The 17,154-nt window shown below is 38.9% G+C and overlaps 1 protein-coding gene across 1 annotated transcript in view; it reads left to right on the top strand.

Annotated features, from left to right (window-relative positions):
• BTC (betacellulin) overlaps positions 1 to 15,957 on the top strand; it is a 44,597-nt gene extending 28,640 nt beyond the window's left edge. Inside the window, exons 3-6 of the mRNA XM_070409604.1 lie at positions 2,965 to 3,082; positions 9,227 to 9,373; positions 11,028 to 11,123; positions 13,190 to 15,957. Coding sequence (XP_070265705.1) covers positions 2,965 to 3,082; positions 9,227 to 9,373; positions 11,028 to 11,121 — 359 coding nt within the window. The 3' untranslated portion in view covers positions 11,122 to 11,123; positions 13,190 to 15,957. The remainder of the gene's footprint in view (positions 1 to 2,964; positions 3,083 to 9,226; positions 9,374 to 11,027; positions 11,124 to 13,189) is intronic.
• The last annotated feature ends 1,197 nt before the right edge of the window (positions 15,958 to 17,154 follow it).

Genomic DNA, 17,154 nt, shown 5'->3' with positions numbered 1-17,154 from the left:
CTGGGATTGTAGATGCATTTCCAACAAGGTGATGCTGATCAGCCTTTCATTTACAAGAGAGAGGAAGAGAGGATCTCTCTGGATTTTGGGGGACAGTATGTGTGAGTTATTTTTCTTCCAGGTTTTAAAGTTCCATAGAGAAATCACTGAATATTTTCTGCCTGATATCATGGAGCTGTTTTTAAATCCAAATAATGCTGTGAATATTTAAGAGCAAGCTTATTTGGCAAAGAAGAGAGCTCTGTGAGGTATGAAAACAGGGCCTGGCAACCGTTTCCCTGGCACAGGTGCGTGTTGCTGGATGAACCGAGGCTGATCAAATCACTGCATCCAGCAGCTGCTGTTAGGAAGGTTTAGGGGATCCTGGTCTGTATGGTGCTTATGAGAACTCTGACTATGTTTAAAGATGCACAATGACTAAGTGACTCAGTCGAGGTCAGAGCACAGAACGATGTAGCTTACATTTAAAGCCAGGTGTGCTTTGCAAAGTAGAAAAGACCTTTCTGGAGCACAGCAGATCTGTCACTAAGTGTTATTGCTTCTTAAATTCTCCTCCTTGCCCTCTGTTCACCTGCAGCAGGCCTGCATCACATATGTCTGTGTGGCTCAGCTATGCCTTGGTTGACTGCTTGCACTGGTATCTTTCTACTCAGATCCAGTCTGCAGTCGCCTATCTAATACATTTATAAAAGGCTTCCCATTTAGCTTTTACAGGTACCATTGAATTTATTGCATAAGAACCTTCTTCAGCTCTCTCCTGCCTTAAATTTCAGTGCAAACACTTCTGACAATTTGAGTTCTCTAACTTCTATTCACAGCCATCTTTGTCCGCTCCCCTTCATGCCCCTTCCATGGTTCCTATTAAATCTTCCCCTTTCATAAGCTTGCATATTCTTAACCCTGACCTTTAGACCTTGACATTCTCCGTACCTCACTTGCCTACTCACCTCCTCCTAAATAAAAAAATCTACATGTCCTAGAAATGTTCCCTTAATTAAATAAGCACTTTTGTACTGATACAAGATTTTTCTAAGAATTGCCAAGATTCTACAATCGAGCCATTTACTGAGGGCCTTATAGTCCAGGCACTCTGCTAGGAATTCCACGTGTATTTTCTTTGAGCCTCTGAACAAGGTAGATGTTATCATTTTCAGTTTGCCGATGAGGAAACTCAGGCGCAGGCAGCTGAATTTGCTTTCCCAGACCCATGTGGCTAGTGAAAGGCAGAGCTGAAAATGAAACACCAAGTTCCTGCCTCCCAATCCAGTGTGCTTTCCACTGCTTCCAGTGGACCACAACTGTTTATGCAGTTACTATGGTTGCTCTTGCTTATTGTTTGCTTATTCTTGTCTTGAATTTGGTTTATTATGAGAGGGAGATAGGATATCCCTTATTTCTTTGATGTTTTCCAATGTCTACTATAGGCTCTGGAGATAGAAAGTACTTGATGAATGGAAGTTGACTAATCAATTTATTTGCCAAAATACACAGATCTTTGCCTTTGAGCCAATTTGCACTTATTTCTGGCAGAAATTTCAGTAAGAACCCCATTGATTGGCACGCATGACAGAAATATCTGGCCAGACCAGCAGTGAGCATGGCTGGTAATTAAACCACCAACCAAAACCAGGTCAGCCAGTTCCTCAGCAACATTCTGCCACCCACTAAAACTGTGACCTGGCGTTGCAGGCATTTGCTGTGTGTAGATTGTCAGAGCTCTTTGTGACTCCCCTCTGGTGGCCCTGAGCAATTATATGTGCTCATTACATAACATGAAGGAAGAAGTTTAGCAGTCTTTGCTAATAATAAAAGGATTGTTTGATGTCATTGGGGTGGCAGGTGCCACACCAAACCTAGTGTGACAGGCCCTCCAGAAGCGAACACTGTGGTCTTTCTGGCTCCACAGGTGTCTAACTCCTGCAAGCTGCTGGTCATGACATGAATATGGAAAGTCCGACCCTGGGCTGGGCCTGACTAGTTAGCTGCTCTCTCTGGGTGTGAGCACATGTCTGCTGTGAATCAACACAGCCAGTTAGTATTTCTGTACTGTTCCTCTTGACAATGTTTATTTATTGAAACTTTCTATGATGAGAAAATGGTTACATATTACTGTCCCAGGTGAATAAATAGGCAATCACTACCCTAAAGGTGAGGCAAGAAGGTCAGGGCAGTGCAGGATTGAAATTCTGGATGTGAAGCTTTCAGAATCTTCCTCCTTCTTCAGTTGAGAGAGAGAATCTCCCACTCAGGAAGCATGGCTTCTGGGGGCCTCAGGTGCAGAGCAGATGACAGCCACCTGGGAACAGCTGGCTCAATGGAGTGCTGAGTGGAGGGGTCAAGAGCATGGACTGTGGGGCAAGATGGTCCACGTTTGCTCCCCAGGCGTGCTTAGTCCTAGTTGTGTGACTCTGGAAGGTGCCTTAGCCTCTCATTAATAAATAGGAGATTTGCTCATTAATAAATAGGACATTAGGATGCTGTTTACTTCTAAGAATGTTATGAGAATTAAATGCTTTCATAAAAACAAAGTATACAGACCAGCATCTGGTTTTCAGTAAGTGCTTTGTAAGTGTTTAAATTAAAACAACTTTAAAAAGGAAAAGAAAAGCATACTTCTCTCTTCAATGCCACCAGCCCCACGGCTCTAATAATCTTCATGTAAAGAGTAACCTTTTCTCTTACCACAACTATGCTCTACCCTTTAAACACCACCAATGTTTCTGAGAGGTAGAATGTTCATAAATCTAATTAAAATATGAAATGTTCCCACCACAGTTCCCATTATACAATCTCTAGCATTATTTTGGAGCCACAGAAGTATAACTTTTATCCCAGTGTAGAGAGGAGAAAAGAGAAATGGGAATATATTCTACAGAAAACCTGGCAGTAAAGATACGAGTATACTACTACTTAGAAATGTGTTTTTAAGGTGAGTGACTTATTGAAGCTTTTCTTATTTTTTAGCGACCACCACACAATCAAAGTGGAATGACTACTTCTCTCCATGCCCCAAGAAATATGAGCATTACTGCATCAATGGGAAATGTCGCTTTGTGGGGGCCCTGCAGACACCCTCCTGCCTGTAAGTGGAGGCCCTGAGCCTGCAAGCAAAGGGGCGCGGGATGGTGCTGGCCGGGGGCTCCGCAGCTCTGGCAAGTCTGAGCTAATCAAGCCATCTGCCAGCACAGAGACCCCTGGTCCTACCCCAGCCACTTGTTCAGGGACTCCTTCCACAGGTGCTTCTGGAGAAACTGGTGCACATCAGAGGGTCCTGATTTGCTTGCAGGCAGGGCCGCGTCCTCTGCTGACTTAGACAAGCAAGACTGTTTCTTTCCAGTGTTGAGAATGTTTTTTTCTCTTTCACTATAGTTTTATTATTATTATTTTTCAATTTAATTTATATTCAATTTATTATGTGTTAGTTTGAGGTATCCAGCATAGTGGTTATATAATCATATACCTTACAAATTGTCCCCCTATATTGAGTACCCACCGGGCACCTTATATACTATGACAATATTGTTGACTATATTTTCTATGCTGAAATTTACATCCTTCTGACTACTTTGTAACCACCAATCTGTACTTCTGAATGTCTTCATCTTCCCCCTCTAACCCCCCAACCTTTCCCTCTGGCAACCATCAGTCTGTTCTCTGTATCTATGACTCTTTTTCTGTTTTGTTTGCTCATTTGTATTGTTCTTTAGGTTCCACAAACAAGTGAAATCATATGGCATTTGTCTTCCTCTGACTGACTTATTTCGCTTAGCGTAATGGCCTCTAGGTCCATACATGCTAATGCTAATGGTAAGATTCCATTCTTTTTTATGGCCAAGTAGTATTCCATTGTATATATGAGCCACAGCGTTTTTACTCACTCATCTACTGATGGGCACCTGGGTTGCTTCTATGGCCCCATGGTGTAATGGTTAGCACTATTGACTTTGAATCCAGGGATCTCCATGGGACTTGCTTCTGTTTTGGTGATATCCTCCTGTGTGCTTCTTATAATTCCGTAGCCTTAAGCCATCTTGTGTCTGTGGAGTAGTGGTTATCACATGAGCCTCACACCAGGGCAGGAAGAGATTAACCAAAGAATTTATATGCATATATGCATAACCTATGGATAAACAATAGTGCAGTAAAGGCCCGGGGAGGGGCCAGAAGTGGGGTGGAGGCAGTCAAGGGGGGGGGGGGGGGAGGGAATATCTGTAATACTTTCAACAATAAAGATAATTTTTTAAAGGGTGCTTTTAAAAGCTCAATTTATCTCCCATGTGTTTTGAATGGAAACAACATTTTCTGGCATTAGTTATGTGGTTTGTAATTCATTTAAATATGAAAGAGTTTCTGCCAAATTAAAAGTTACTTTTGCAGGTGTCAATTAAGTGCAAAGAAACCCATCTTATGCATAAATATAGATTTCCAAAGCTTGTTTAATAGGGCAGGGAATTGGGAGAAAAATCTTCACCTGTTAGTACATTAAGAGTCCAAATTTTAATTTTCTCAGGCACAAGAAACATTTTTGCATAATTTAAATATTCATTTTCTTCTAAAGAGATGTCCCTCTAAAATGCTCTTAGAGCTTACCTCATAGGGTAGCAATGTGATTTCTTAAGTATAATTTTGACCTAAAATTCATAGAATATTTATATTCTGTGCATTTCCCCCAGCATAGTTTTTGTGTTTGTTTGTTTTTTAATCATTATCTCAGGACAGTAATTCTAATCCCTAATTTAGTGAAATGTTTGAGTCATGGACTTCTTCAAAATTTAATTATATTTAAATTTAATTTAAAAAATAAATATATAAGGATAATAATTAGAGGGGAAAAGGGAATAAGAAAAAAATGTGTGTGTGTGTGTGTGTGTGTGTGTGTTGGGGAAGTGCTGATTTTTTTTTCAATTCCATTTAATTGCTCATTGGTTTGGGAGAATATATTGAGTCTTTTAAATATTAATGCTCATTAATGCACTACATTTTTCTAACTGATCTCTATGTCTGTACATTTATTGCTCTGTAGTATTGCTGCCTTCTAAAATGAAAACCACAGTGTGTAATCTGCTCCCTAAGATCAATCAACACACAGCATGCTCTCTTCTGCCCACTCACTCATTTCCTCAGCCTCCAAAGCTCCTCTGATCCCGCTTTAACTTCCTAACCACATCACCATGATAGAGTCAAATGTTCCTCTACAACCCTGCATTCCTTTGCATGTATATCACACAAGCTCTTCTCAGAATCTGCAAAGTTCATTCTCACTGGTGTTTTACATGCAGCTCAAACATCAGCTCTTCCTGGACCCCTGCATTATCTTCCCTCTTCTCAGACACGTTCAGGTGTTGGCTAGATGCCCTTTCTCTGGGATCTAGTCCCACTTCTATAAAAACTCTTTCCCCCTGGAGCATAAATGGTTTCTGTAAATGTCACTTCTGTGACTGTGAACACCTAGAAGGCAGGGCTCATTGCTTATTCCTTTTTGTGTTCCAGTGCCAAGCATCACACCTAGATTTTACTAGGTGCTGAAGAAATGACTGATGAATTAGTGACTGAGTCCCTCTATCATAATCCATCTAATGCTATGCTAAGAGTCAAAACCAAGGCCTTGCCCGGGTGATGTGTCTCAGTCGTTGAGCACTGACCCACAACCAGGAGGTCACCTCCTCAATTCCTGGTCAGAGTACATGCCCTTATTGTGGCTTCAATGCCCAGTAGGGGGCATGCAGGAAGTAGCTGATTCATCTTTCTCTCTCTATATCCTTCGCCCTTCCTCTCTCTCTAAAAAAATCAATTTTAAAAACATATAAAAAACACAAACCAAGGCCTTAATCTGAACCAGGAACACCTTCTTAGTGGTAGAATGATACTGAACCAATAGGAGGTGGGGAAGCATATGGGGCAGGACACAGACTTTGGAATCAAATAGACCTAAGTTAAAATTTTGTTTCCATCAATAATAAGCAAGTTTAACAATGGATCAGTTATCTTTCCCAAGTCTCAGTTTTATCATCTATAAGATGGAATAATAATATCTCCCTCTGAAGTGTTGAGAACTAAGCAAAATAAACACTAATAAAAATATGTATTATGGTACCTAGCACAGAGTAAATGTTTCATAAATTGTACCATGAGATGAGTGAGAAATATTGAACCTAGGCCTGACCTTTTGGGTAACTTACATGGATTCAGACAAAACTGTCCTGCCCCTGGTGCCTATGCTATTCTGGGAACCAGAAATATCTCCTTTTGCTTGAGCTCCCAGGCGTTTGTGGATTCCTGTTTTTACATAAATACCACAGTGCTTCAAAGAACTTCAAAGAACTTCAATCCTCTATTAGTCTCTTCTGGAGATTCTTGGAATGGAGATAATTTGTTTCCAGATACATAATTTTTATTTTTTTATGCAGCACATTTCATTTAAGCAGAATTACATGGGATTGGGCATTAACTTGGTATGCAACTTCCTGCATTTGAGCCCCAGCCCCACCCGCTCAATTTCTCTATAGCTGAGTTACTCCTTCTGTAAAATGGGTTAATAATAACAACTATTGCAAAGGTTGTTTTTAAGAATCAATTGAGCCCGGCCAGCATGGCTCAGTGGTTGAGCATTGACCTATGAACTAGGAGGTTGAGGTTCGATTCCCAGTCAGGGCACATGCCAGAGGCAGCCAATCCAGGATTCTCTCTCATCATTGATGTTTCTGCCTCTCTCCCTCCCTCTCTCTTCCTTCTGAAATCAATAAAAAATGTGTTAAAAAAAAAAGAATCAATTGAGTTAATACTTCTAAATCTCTTAGATTTGTGTCTGGTGATTATTCCAGAAAAGTGATTCCCAATCTGATTTTGCAGAGTCCTCAAGGGTCATGGGCATCTTTAAAAATTATTTAAAATTTTATTTCATGGTTATTAAACCTCATTTGTTTATTTATTCAGCATTTAATAAACATCTACTGGAATCTTGTGCCCTTTGCTTCATTTTCACCTTTTAAAATGAACACCAGCATGTAGGTTATTATTGGTTTGATGAGAAGTGAAATAACATGAGAGCCACTATCACTGGTGAAGGTTTCACCCTCTAGCATGGTTCACTGGGTTATAACTTTTAGAGAGGGTTACTGCTCACTGAGAAAGTCAACCAAAGTGTGATTACACCACAGGATCTGAAGTTTATAATTAGAAAAGCATTCTAAAGAGCACTAAGTAATTCCTGTGTATTTTACAGGCAAAGTTTTTGTTTAAAAATGCCACCTTTCATGAATTTGTTAGAGAAACATTTAAGCTAATTAGGAGAGACTATATTTGTAAAATTTTAATTATGACCTTTAAAAAAAGACTCTTAAAATCCTTCATCCCACATATGCAACTAAAAGTGATTTTACCCCCCAGTTCCAGGCCCATGTACAAGATATTTTTTTGATGTTTTGAGATATTTCTAAGCTTTCTTTCCATGATTTTAACCTTGCAACAAAGATACCCAATTCTCTTGAAGGAAGCAGTTTTCTCTCATAGGTCCTGGGGTCCTTGTGCAGTAGATGGCATTGTCTTTCTCCTGTGCCTGCATTGAGCCTCACCTTTCAACTCAGGGTTGAGATTGAGCTTGTTTTTGTGTTATTGTTTTCAATCTTCACCTGAGGACATCCTCACAGAGAGGAAGGGGGGAGGGGAGGGAAGGGAGAGAAAGAGAGAGAGAGAGAGAGAGAGAGAGAGAGAGAGAGAGATTAACCTATTGGTTGCTTTCTATGATCATCCAAATGAGGATGGAACCTGCAACCCAGGAGTGTGCCTTGACCAAGAATGGAACCAGCAACCTTTCAGTGCATAGGATGATGCTCAACCAACTGAGCCACTCCAGCCAAGCTTGTTTTTTTTGTTTCGTTTTGTTTAATTTTTGTAGCATTGTTTCAGCTGCAATCTTGGCATTTAGGGAATCTCCTTATTTGTGGGAATTAACTGCCTTGACTTTTTGGTCAAACATAAATCATAGAACAGCCTGGCAATTCATCTCTTTTTACAAAATTAAAACTAAATCAAGCAAAGCAAATAAAACAAAAAGAGGTTGTACAGAAGTCTTTTCAAGAAGCATAATTTCCCCCTTTTCAGATGTATAGAATTATGACCAACATCTCTGCATTTTGAATGAGTCTAAGGAGAAAAGGGGGAAAGTAATTGATGTTACAACATATAATTTCAGTTTCAAATGTCCTCAAACTTCTTAAATACCTTTGAAGCACAGACACTCTTCAGAGAATACCAGGAATAGTCTCCAAATCACTGAGCCTGGAGCTTCTTGAGTGCTGCTCAGACAAGCCTTGGCATGGTCAAATACACCCCTAACTGTAACTCAGACTTGGGGCATCCGCTGAGTTCAGGTGAATCCTAGGACTGTATGGATAGAGAGTTGAGAGAATGAGGGGAGTGATAACTCCATTGGGAAAACTTGTTGATTTCTGGTCACTGCACTTTATTAGGCCATGGAGAAAGGGAGGCCATTTGGAAGAGAGTAGAGGGAATTATGACCAGATCTGAGAATGTGGCCTTAGAAGATCAGATAAAGGAACCAGAAACCAGGAACCAGAGAGGATAATGACCTATTTGGAGTGTAGTTGGTGACTAGAAGAGCAATAGAAGAGCAGTACCTAATCTGTGACGCATGCAAGCAATAGAACTAGAACTGATGGGTGGAAGTCACAGAGAGAGAGGAATTCTGTTGAGTAATATTTATGGAACTTCTATATGTAGGTAGATTTTATGAACTTTCATGCACATTACCATTTTTGATTATATGAAACAATATAATTTTTAAATAAATTATATTAAGAGAACCTGGGCACACTGAAATTGTTCCTATTACCCTGTGATGAAATGGGAAACCGTTGTCATGTAGGTATTTAAGAGCTTGGGAATGTTGTGGAGGGAATTTTATCGTTTTCTTTATTCAAATGCAAAATCTAAAATTCCAAACTAAAGTTTAGTAAATTGTCAACATCCCTATTTATTTGTTATACATTGTGTTAATATTGTTCAACGGATGACAGATTTTCAGCAAAGCAAAGAAAGAGAAATTGCTCATGAACATAGTGGTGTACAGCTATTTAATATTTTAAAGGATTGTGTCCCATATTAATTCCAAGGAATGAAAACAGTGTTGGTTTCTTCATAAAAGAAATAGTAGAGATTCAGAAAACTCCCATTTTCACCTTTTTGTGTTCTTGTTTTGTTTTAACAGCTGTGATGATGGCTATGCTGGGGCGAGATGTGAGAGAGTTGACTTTTTTTACCTGAGAGGAGACACAGGACAGATTCTGGTGATTTGTTTGACAGCAGTTATGGTGACATTGATCATTTTGGTGATTGGTGTCTGCACATGCTGTCAGTAAGTATTTTTAATTTAAAATAAATCTGAGAAACTGTATCTTCCTGATTCTTTCCTTCCTTCCCTCCTTCCTAACTTTTTTTTTGTTTTTCCTTTGATTTAAATAAATCACTTTCCAGGTTTGCCATCATTTATTTAAACTATTTATAACAAAACACATGCTATTTGTCATTTTACCAAGCACAATTATTATAGTTTAAAATCAAATTTGTATAAATTTCCTAATTTAAAGAAAACTATTATTTAGTCCTAAAGTTCATCATATTTTATGTGAGTTTGTTGGGCTAAATTAGACTCTTTTTCTCAAACTGCACCATGACAAACTAACTTTGAAAGATTGAAATACACTGAGTGGCCAGGTTATTATGACCGGCCAGATTATTATACCCACCCCATCAGTACAATGAAGTGAATTAGTTATGCAAATAATAATAATAATAATAAAACCTTGAGAGTATTTGCTTAGGAAGTTTTCAATATTCAGTTTTTTGGAAGTGTCAATGAAGTACTGATGGGGTGGTCATAATAATCTGGCCACTCAGTGTAAATGAACAAAACATTTTTCCCCACATCAAAATAATGAATTTAATTTATGAAAGATAATCACACTCTTGTTCTTCTCTTTTACTTTTCATTATATGCCACAACTTTGGCACTCAAGAAACACCTTGCTTTTGTCTGAGAGAGTGTGGCTTGGTATATTACTTAAGATAGTTACTTTTGGAAACCCATCAAATGGTTTGTTAGACTAGAACTCCCAGGTGGTATGCTAAAAAGTCTGCCCTTCCAGTGCTATCCTTCTGTCTTGAGAAACTAGTGCAGCCTCCTAAACTGCTGCAATTACTTCTGGCCTGTGGTCTAGACCAGAAGAGGGCGTCTCATGATCCCTTTCTTCACAGACATCAGGGATGAGAAACACAAGCAGAGCTCCAGGGTGACTTTTATTTTTGTTCCAGCTCTGCCATTGAGTATCTTTAAAACTTTGGAGAACTTGCTTATAACATCTGAAGCCTTTAATTGTATTTTCTGTAAAATTAGAGGATTAAACCAGATAATCGGTAGGATTCCTTCTAGCTATAAAATTGAAAACTATTTTTTTATTTTTATTTTACCTACTTTATAGAAAAGGAGCTTTTATAATGCCAGGTTCAGGACAGAGTATTTGTTGGACAGAGCTCAGAAGTGGCCTATTTTATCACATTAATTTTGAATTATACTTTTTAAAAAATGGGATTACAGTCCAGATTTCTAATGTATCTGGCAACTTAACATTCCAAAAGTGCTCTTGGTTTTCTTACATTTGTTTCCAATGTGTATTATATCTTATATACACACTAAATAATGCTGTATCCGTCTATTTTGTAAAATGACTTGTTTTAGAAAATGTTCTTGTGCTAACCAAACTGCATCAACGTTCAGGTGCCATATTCTTTCTGTCTATAGCCATACTCTATCCCACTGTTGTTTATTGTAGCGATCAACAGAGCCTAGGAAGAGAGATGATTTAAGAGAAAACCTCAAATATTTAAGGAAAATAAAGGAACCTATGCACTCTTAACAAGTATAGAAATAAAATCATAGGCTTTCTTGATGATTAATTTTGTCTTCGCATGAACTAACAGGCCCATGCTAATTTCTAACACCATTTTTCAAGTCCCCTTCGAAGGAAAAAGAAAGAAGATATGCCAAATCTTGGTAAAGATATAACTCCTGTAAATGAAGATATTCAAGAGACTAGTATTGCTTAATGGTGAGTGTGATAAATTTGGTAGATGGGAAACTATTCAGGTGGCATTTATCTGGGAAAATGGGGCTTTAATTGCATCTAATAAATCATTGACTGGAGTTTGATTATGTTTAAAAACATCTAAAAATAAATAAAATTTTTCATAGACTCTGAAGTCAAATAAAATGTTCTCATAACTTTCTCTCACATGTTATCACAGAGATGCATGCATCTGGGGAGAGGACTTTCATATACTTTTTCAAAGGTACCCAGATCAATTGGTTTTTTAATTTTTAAAAATAGATTTTTATTGATTGCAGAGAGAAAGGGAGAGTGAGAGAGGTAGAAACATCAATGATTGGAGAGAATCATTGATCAGCTGCCTCCTGCACGTCCCCTACTAGAGATTGAGCCCACAACCTGAGCATGTGCCCTGACTGGAACTCAACCATGGTCTCCAGGTTCAAAGGTGGATGCTCAACCACTGAGCCATGCCGGCTGGGCGGTTTTCTAATTTTACATAGTTGTGTAGTTATTTTATATTTTTTTCTTCCTCACTTTTGGACACAAAGAACAGGTGGAGAGACATCTCACATTGAGAGGAAATAACAATAGTAATATTCTATTAATAGCTTCATCTATTGAGCATTTACCACATACCAAACACCGTCCTGTGCTCTTTAAATGTTGTATCAATTAGTTTCCCAGTAGGAATCACAAATCCTCTGGGATGGTCCAATAAAGAGATTTTTAAAAATATATTTTTAGTAATTTCAGAGAGGAAGGGAGAGGGAGAGAGAAATAGAGACATCAATAATGAGAGAGAATCATTGATTGGCTGCCTTCTACCAGGGGTCGAGCCCACAACCCAGACATGTGCTCTTGACCGGAATCAAACTAGGGACCCTTCAGTCCACAGGCCGACGCTCTGTCCACTGAGCCAAACCAGCTAGAGCCAATAAAAAGATTCTGATGAAGGGACTGGGGTAGGGGTGGGAGGTTGGGGTAGGGTTGAGGAAACTCACAGGAACATGGAGCCTCCAGAGTCTCACAACAGCAGGAGGCTGTACCCCTCCCATGCTCACGAGGGCTGGAATTGTGTTCTCTTGGCCCTGAGAGATAGAGGGCCCACCAGGCAGGAGCTGTGGCTGTGGAAGGAAATAGCCACTGCAGTAACCTAAACAGGAGGGAGGCAGGAAATGGAGAAAAACACCCCAAACTTTCTCTCCTTCTGCTTTTAGATCTTCAGCAGTAGCCTTCCACTCGCTAAACCCAAGAAGAAACAGAAAGGCAAGAGAGTCCTTGTGATGCAATCTCTAGAGTCAGCCCCCTTGAGGGCACAGCAGGCAGAGAAGGGCTCTGAGGGGGGCAAACAACAGTCACCAAGTTGGTTTGGCTGTGATAGTGCCAAACACAACCAAGCTGGTTTCAAACGAAGGAGTGTTTGGAGCACATGAACTGGCAATCCAGAGACTCCCACGCAGGGAAGCATGATTTCTCTCTTTCAGCTCACTGTCTAAAGAGGTGGCTTTGCCCTAACTGGTTTGGCTCAGTGGATAGAGCATCGGCCTGTGGACTCAAGGGTCCCAGGTTTGATTCTGGTCAAGGGCATGTACCTTGCTTGCGGGGGCATCCCCAGTAGGGAGTGTGCAGGAGGCGGCTGATCAATGTTTCTCTCTCATTGATGTTTCTAACTCTCTATCCCTCTCCCTTACTCTCTGTAAAAAAATCAATAAAATATATTTTAAAAAAATAAAATAAAATAAAGAGGTGGCTTCATCCTTGATTACTTCCTCCAAGGCCAGTAGCAATCAGGGCCACGTGCTTCCTTGTTCACTTTCAGCAAGAGAGAGACAGTGACTTTCCATAGATCTCCCAGCATCACAAAGAATTTCCTTTCCCAGAAACTTCCAAATTAATGGGGTACAGTAAACACTTCTCAAGAAATTACAATGTTCTCTGAACTTATTACCAGGATAACACTAATGAATTGAAAACAAAAATTATGGCTATATATATATATATTTGGGGGTGGTGGTATTCATAGTACATTTTTCTTTTAAACGCTTGCTCTTTTTTGTTTCCTACAGTCTATAAAGGTACCTCCAGGCTGGTCACAAGCTACAAAATGCCATGCTCAACTGAAAATAGAATGTGTCTCAGGAAAACAGCTAACAAAATGAATTTTAAATAATGTTATTTACTTTTGTTTGTAACAGTTTGTGTTGTTTACTATTGTTTTTATTATAATAATAGATTTTGTTATCGTTTAATAATTGGGAAAAAGTACCCAGTTAAGAAGGGAATATTATTAAATTTCCACTTAATCCAGGATTTGTCACCAGGATTACCAGTTAAATAAGAAAAAGAAGTAGGAAGGACTCTAGATCCTAGCTGTTGCATTAATAATACATCTGCCATTTATCCAACACTTACCATGTGCTGGGAGTTTGAAATATGTTATTTCCTTGAATCCTTGCAAGAATCTCTGAGATATCTATTATGATCCTTATTTCCCATATATGGAAACAGACCCAAAGAAGTTAAATAATCTAACCCAGATTTTCAGAGTGAGGAATTGGTGGAGCTGAAACTGGAACCAAGATTTACCCCATTCAACGTTTGTGCTCTGAACCATCATTTTTGCTCCTCACAGTTGGTACAACCTAACTCGCTAGATAACCCAACACTTTCTACTGAACTGTGCTTTGTCATGACTCTGAGATACTGGGGCTATTTTTCTGCAGAAACTTTCTGCAGCTTTGACTTTTATTATGTTCCTTTGCTCCTTTATAAATGCTTAGAGACATGAATAAACTTTAGGTTAGTAAAGCAAACAGATTTGCCCCCTAGCTAGTAGAATGCGTAGAGCTATGGACAGGAAGTGCCTGGCAGTCATTAAGCCCCAGTTAAGTTCACTGAAGTATCAACAATAGCACTGGAAGATCTAGTTATCCCCAGGATAATTGGTCAGTGGCAGCATAGCAGAGCCCAGGCAGAAGCTGGTTGTGACCGTATGCTCGTTTTTGTCTTTCTAATAAGCAGTACCTGTGATTGCTCTCAGTGGAATGTTGTTGCAATGAAATCCCATGTATACAACTATTACCTGACATCATCTTCCCAAATGCTCCTTTAACTCCCTAGTAAATTTAATAAGGACTCTTTACAACTGAAGAAGCAAAATCTACATGTAACCAACATTCCATAGAATATGGAACTTTCAACACTGACAGGCTAGATCTTTTATAAAAACAGATGGAGGATGTCCCCAAATTGCTGCACTTTGGCTGTTGCATCTGTCATCCCAGCAGCTCCTTTTCCAGAATCTTTGTAAATTTTATTCACAGTGTAGACGCCATGCATAAAGTGAAGTGGAGAATTGGGAGAAAAGGTGAAGCTGTATATCACTTTCTATTACACATCGTGTTTGGGGAGAGACTGAGGCTGTGCTTCTATGTAATACAGACTTAGCTCAAATATCAATGAGAGCTAAGTCAACAACTGATGTCTCTAATTCTATTTTTTTCTCCTGACTTAGACATTCTTACAACAGGATTGTATACAGCTGATTTATGTTGTATATGTTTTCTTTTCAAGTCTTCTGGACTCAGTTCATGCCCTTTCTCTTTCTCAGTCTTCTTTGATGCTGAGAACACTTGAAACAATGCTTGTTTGAGCATTTAAAACAAAAAAGAAGGCGTAAATGTTTCTTCTTTCCTGAACTGATGTTGGTTGACCAAAGAAATCTCCCAAGACAATTCAGACTGGGGGATTTTGTTTTGACCCTAAGATGTTCATGGTGTCTTTTGAAAATTAGTAGGTTTGATGTCAAGAAAGAACTGAGGATTTTCGTATTTTTTCAAAATGTATTTATAATTGTTTTGCATATATTAAATGAACTTAGATATAAATTGTTAATATTATCAAATAATAAAATTAATTTATTTTTAAAACAAAGAAAACGCATATATACTCAGGAATTTTCTATTGGTACCATGTATTATTAAGAGAAATACATTTGAATATTACTCTTTGAAAAACTTTATATTTTATAGGGACTACCATTATTAAATTTGAGATAGTCCATTCTGACCAGATGTTTTCCTAGAAACTAAGAACTTGGAAGTGTGGTGGACATACCTATGGGATTGTCTGCCCAACAACCTGCCCATATTTTTGACCCCACTTCCAGCATTTGGCTGGTTGAAGGGGAATACTTAATGAAGTTGGGCCAATTGGAGTCATTCCCATTTCGAAGCTATGGGCAGTCATGTTTTTCCTCATGTGGATCAGAAAAGCAAAGGAAGCTGATTAGAGAGACCAGAGATATAAGATTCAACTTTCCTGAGAGTCTGAGTCCCTAGTACATGTATTCCCAGTTTAGCCTCATTCTGTTCCTGTCTGTGGCCTCTATGAGACATGTTATCTTTATAATAAATTCCTCATTTGACTTGCCATTTGGGTTTCTGTAACCTGGAACAGAGACCCTAATTTTAGTGCATCATGGGGTTGTGGACAATAGTTTCTTAAAGCAGAAATAACATCCTCTATCAAACAGAATATCAAATTATGGTTTTCACATAGTGCTTTCAATTGTATTAGAGGAACATTTCTAGCAACAATATTCTACTTTCACATACAGCATTCAAGATGATAATTGCAGAACATAGGGAGCAGGGAGCTCAGAAAACATTGACTGGGCACCTACAATATCCTAGGCACTGTGCTCCCCATGATGACAAATGCTAAGGAAAAATGACATGACCCCTTAGGAAGCTTACAGTTTAGTGGGAGGAACGGCTACTCACTGATCATCTCTATTCAATTTGGTTCTCTTAAAGGGGCTGAAGCCCTGGGGAGGGGGCAGGAGCAGGTGGAGGGGGTCAGTGAGGGGGGAAAGGAGGGACCTCTATTATACTTTCAGCAATAAAGATAAAAGCATAGAAAAAAAGAGGTGGAAGGTATGAGATCAGAGAGGAGAATGATTAAGGGAGCTTGGAAGGAGTCAGTGAAGGCTCCTGAAGGCGATTACATCTGAACTGGGCTGGCTCCAGGAGATAAAGGTCTCTCCCCAGTTTCTGGATAAGGGCAGATATTTCTTGGATCCTTGTCAAATTCCTCAGAATCTCTCTTAAATTCTAGCAGTGAAAGGACCAACAGATGTTGTTACAAGGGAATAAAAAAATTGAAGGAAGCAAGGTTTCATACCTTGTTCCAGAATACCCCAGGCATGATGGGGTGAAGTATACAGGCATGTGAGTTGTGAGGTGAGATGTTCCTGGTTCCTATGACGTTACATTATTAAGTGATGAGCTGTGATGGGAGAGAGCTTTATATTTCTTTCTTAAAGTAAATTATTTGGGCCTTTCACATTTTCCACTTTATATCATTGCTCATGATATAAGCAAGTGACATAGAGTGTGGAGTGAAATGTTCTGGGTCAGATAATTAGCTGCTTGGCTAAGGCCCTGGTTGGGGCAAAATTCTGTGAAAGATGTTCAGTACATATTTCAGTGGCCATGGCTTTAAGGCCAAACTATTGCCTTAACATGATCTTTATTTTAGTATTTTCTGCTTGCATTTTGTTATGAATAAAAAAGAAATTCATTTTGTTATGAATTTATTAAAAATATTTATTTTGTACCTACTAAGTGCCAAGTACCATAGGTGCTGGGGCTATAGCAATGAACAAAATGCTTTAAAAAATTTGTCACCTCATAGAGCTCATATTCTAGTGGGCATAATATTTCATAGAATGGAATTTAAACAAGGCTTATCCAAGATGGTATATTACCCAGCAGACTTTGTCATCAGACTTTTAATCTGTCCCACTGTCTTGGAGAATAGAACTCAAGATGGGCACTCACAGAAGTCAGTATATGGAGGGATCAGCAGATTTTCCTTGACTCAAAATAACTTACATATTTTAATAATGGCTCTCAAGAGCAAGAAATTATAACTATGTTTCTTCGGTGTAAAAATCTTGGTTTATACTTTAGGGTGTTTTTTGTTTTTGTTTTTGCACTATGGTTGATGCGTATGGGTACTGCCTTTG

The sequence above is a fragment of the Myotis yumanensis genome, unplaced genomic scaffold (genome assembly GCF_028538775.1).
Source record: "Myotis yumanensis isolate MYYU_CA2020_CCGP unplaced genomic scaffold, mMyoYum1.0.hap1 SCAF_1, whole genome shotgun sequence".
In the NCBI taxonomy this organism is placed as follows: domain Eukaryota; kingdom Metazoa; phylum Chordata; class Mammalia; order Chiroptera; family Vespertilionidae; genus Myotis; species Myotis yumanensis.
This window is presented reverse-complemented; position numbering and strand designations above follow the sequence as displayed.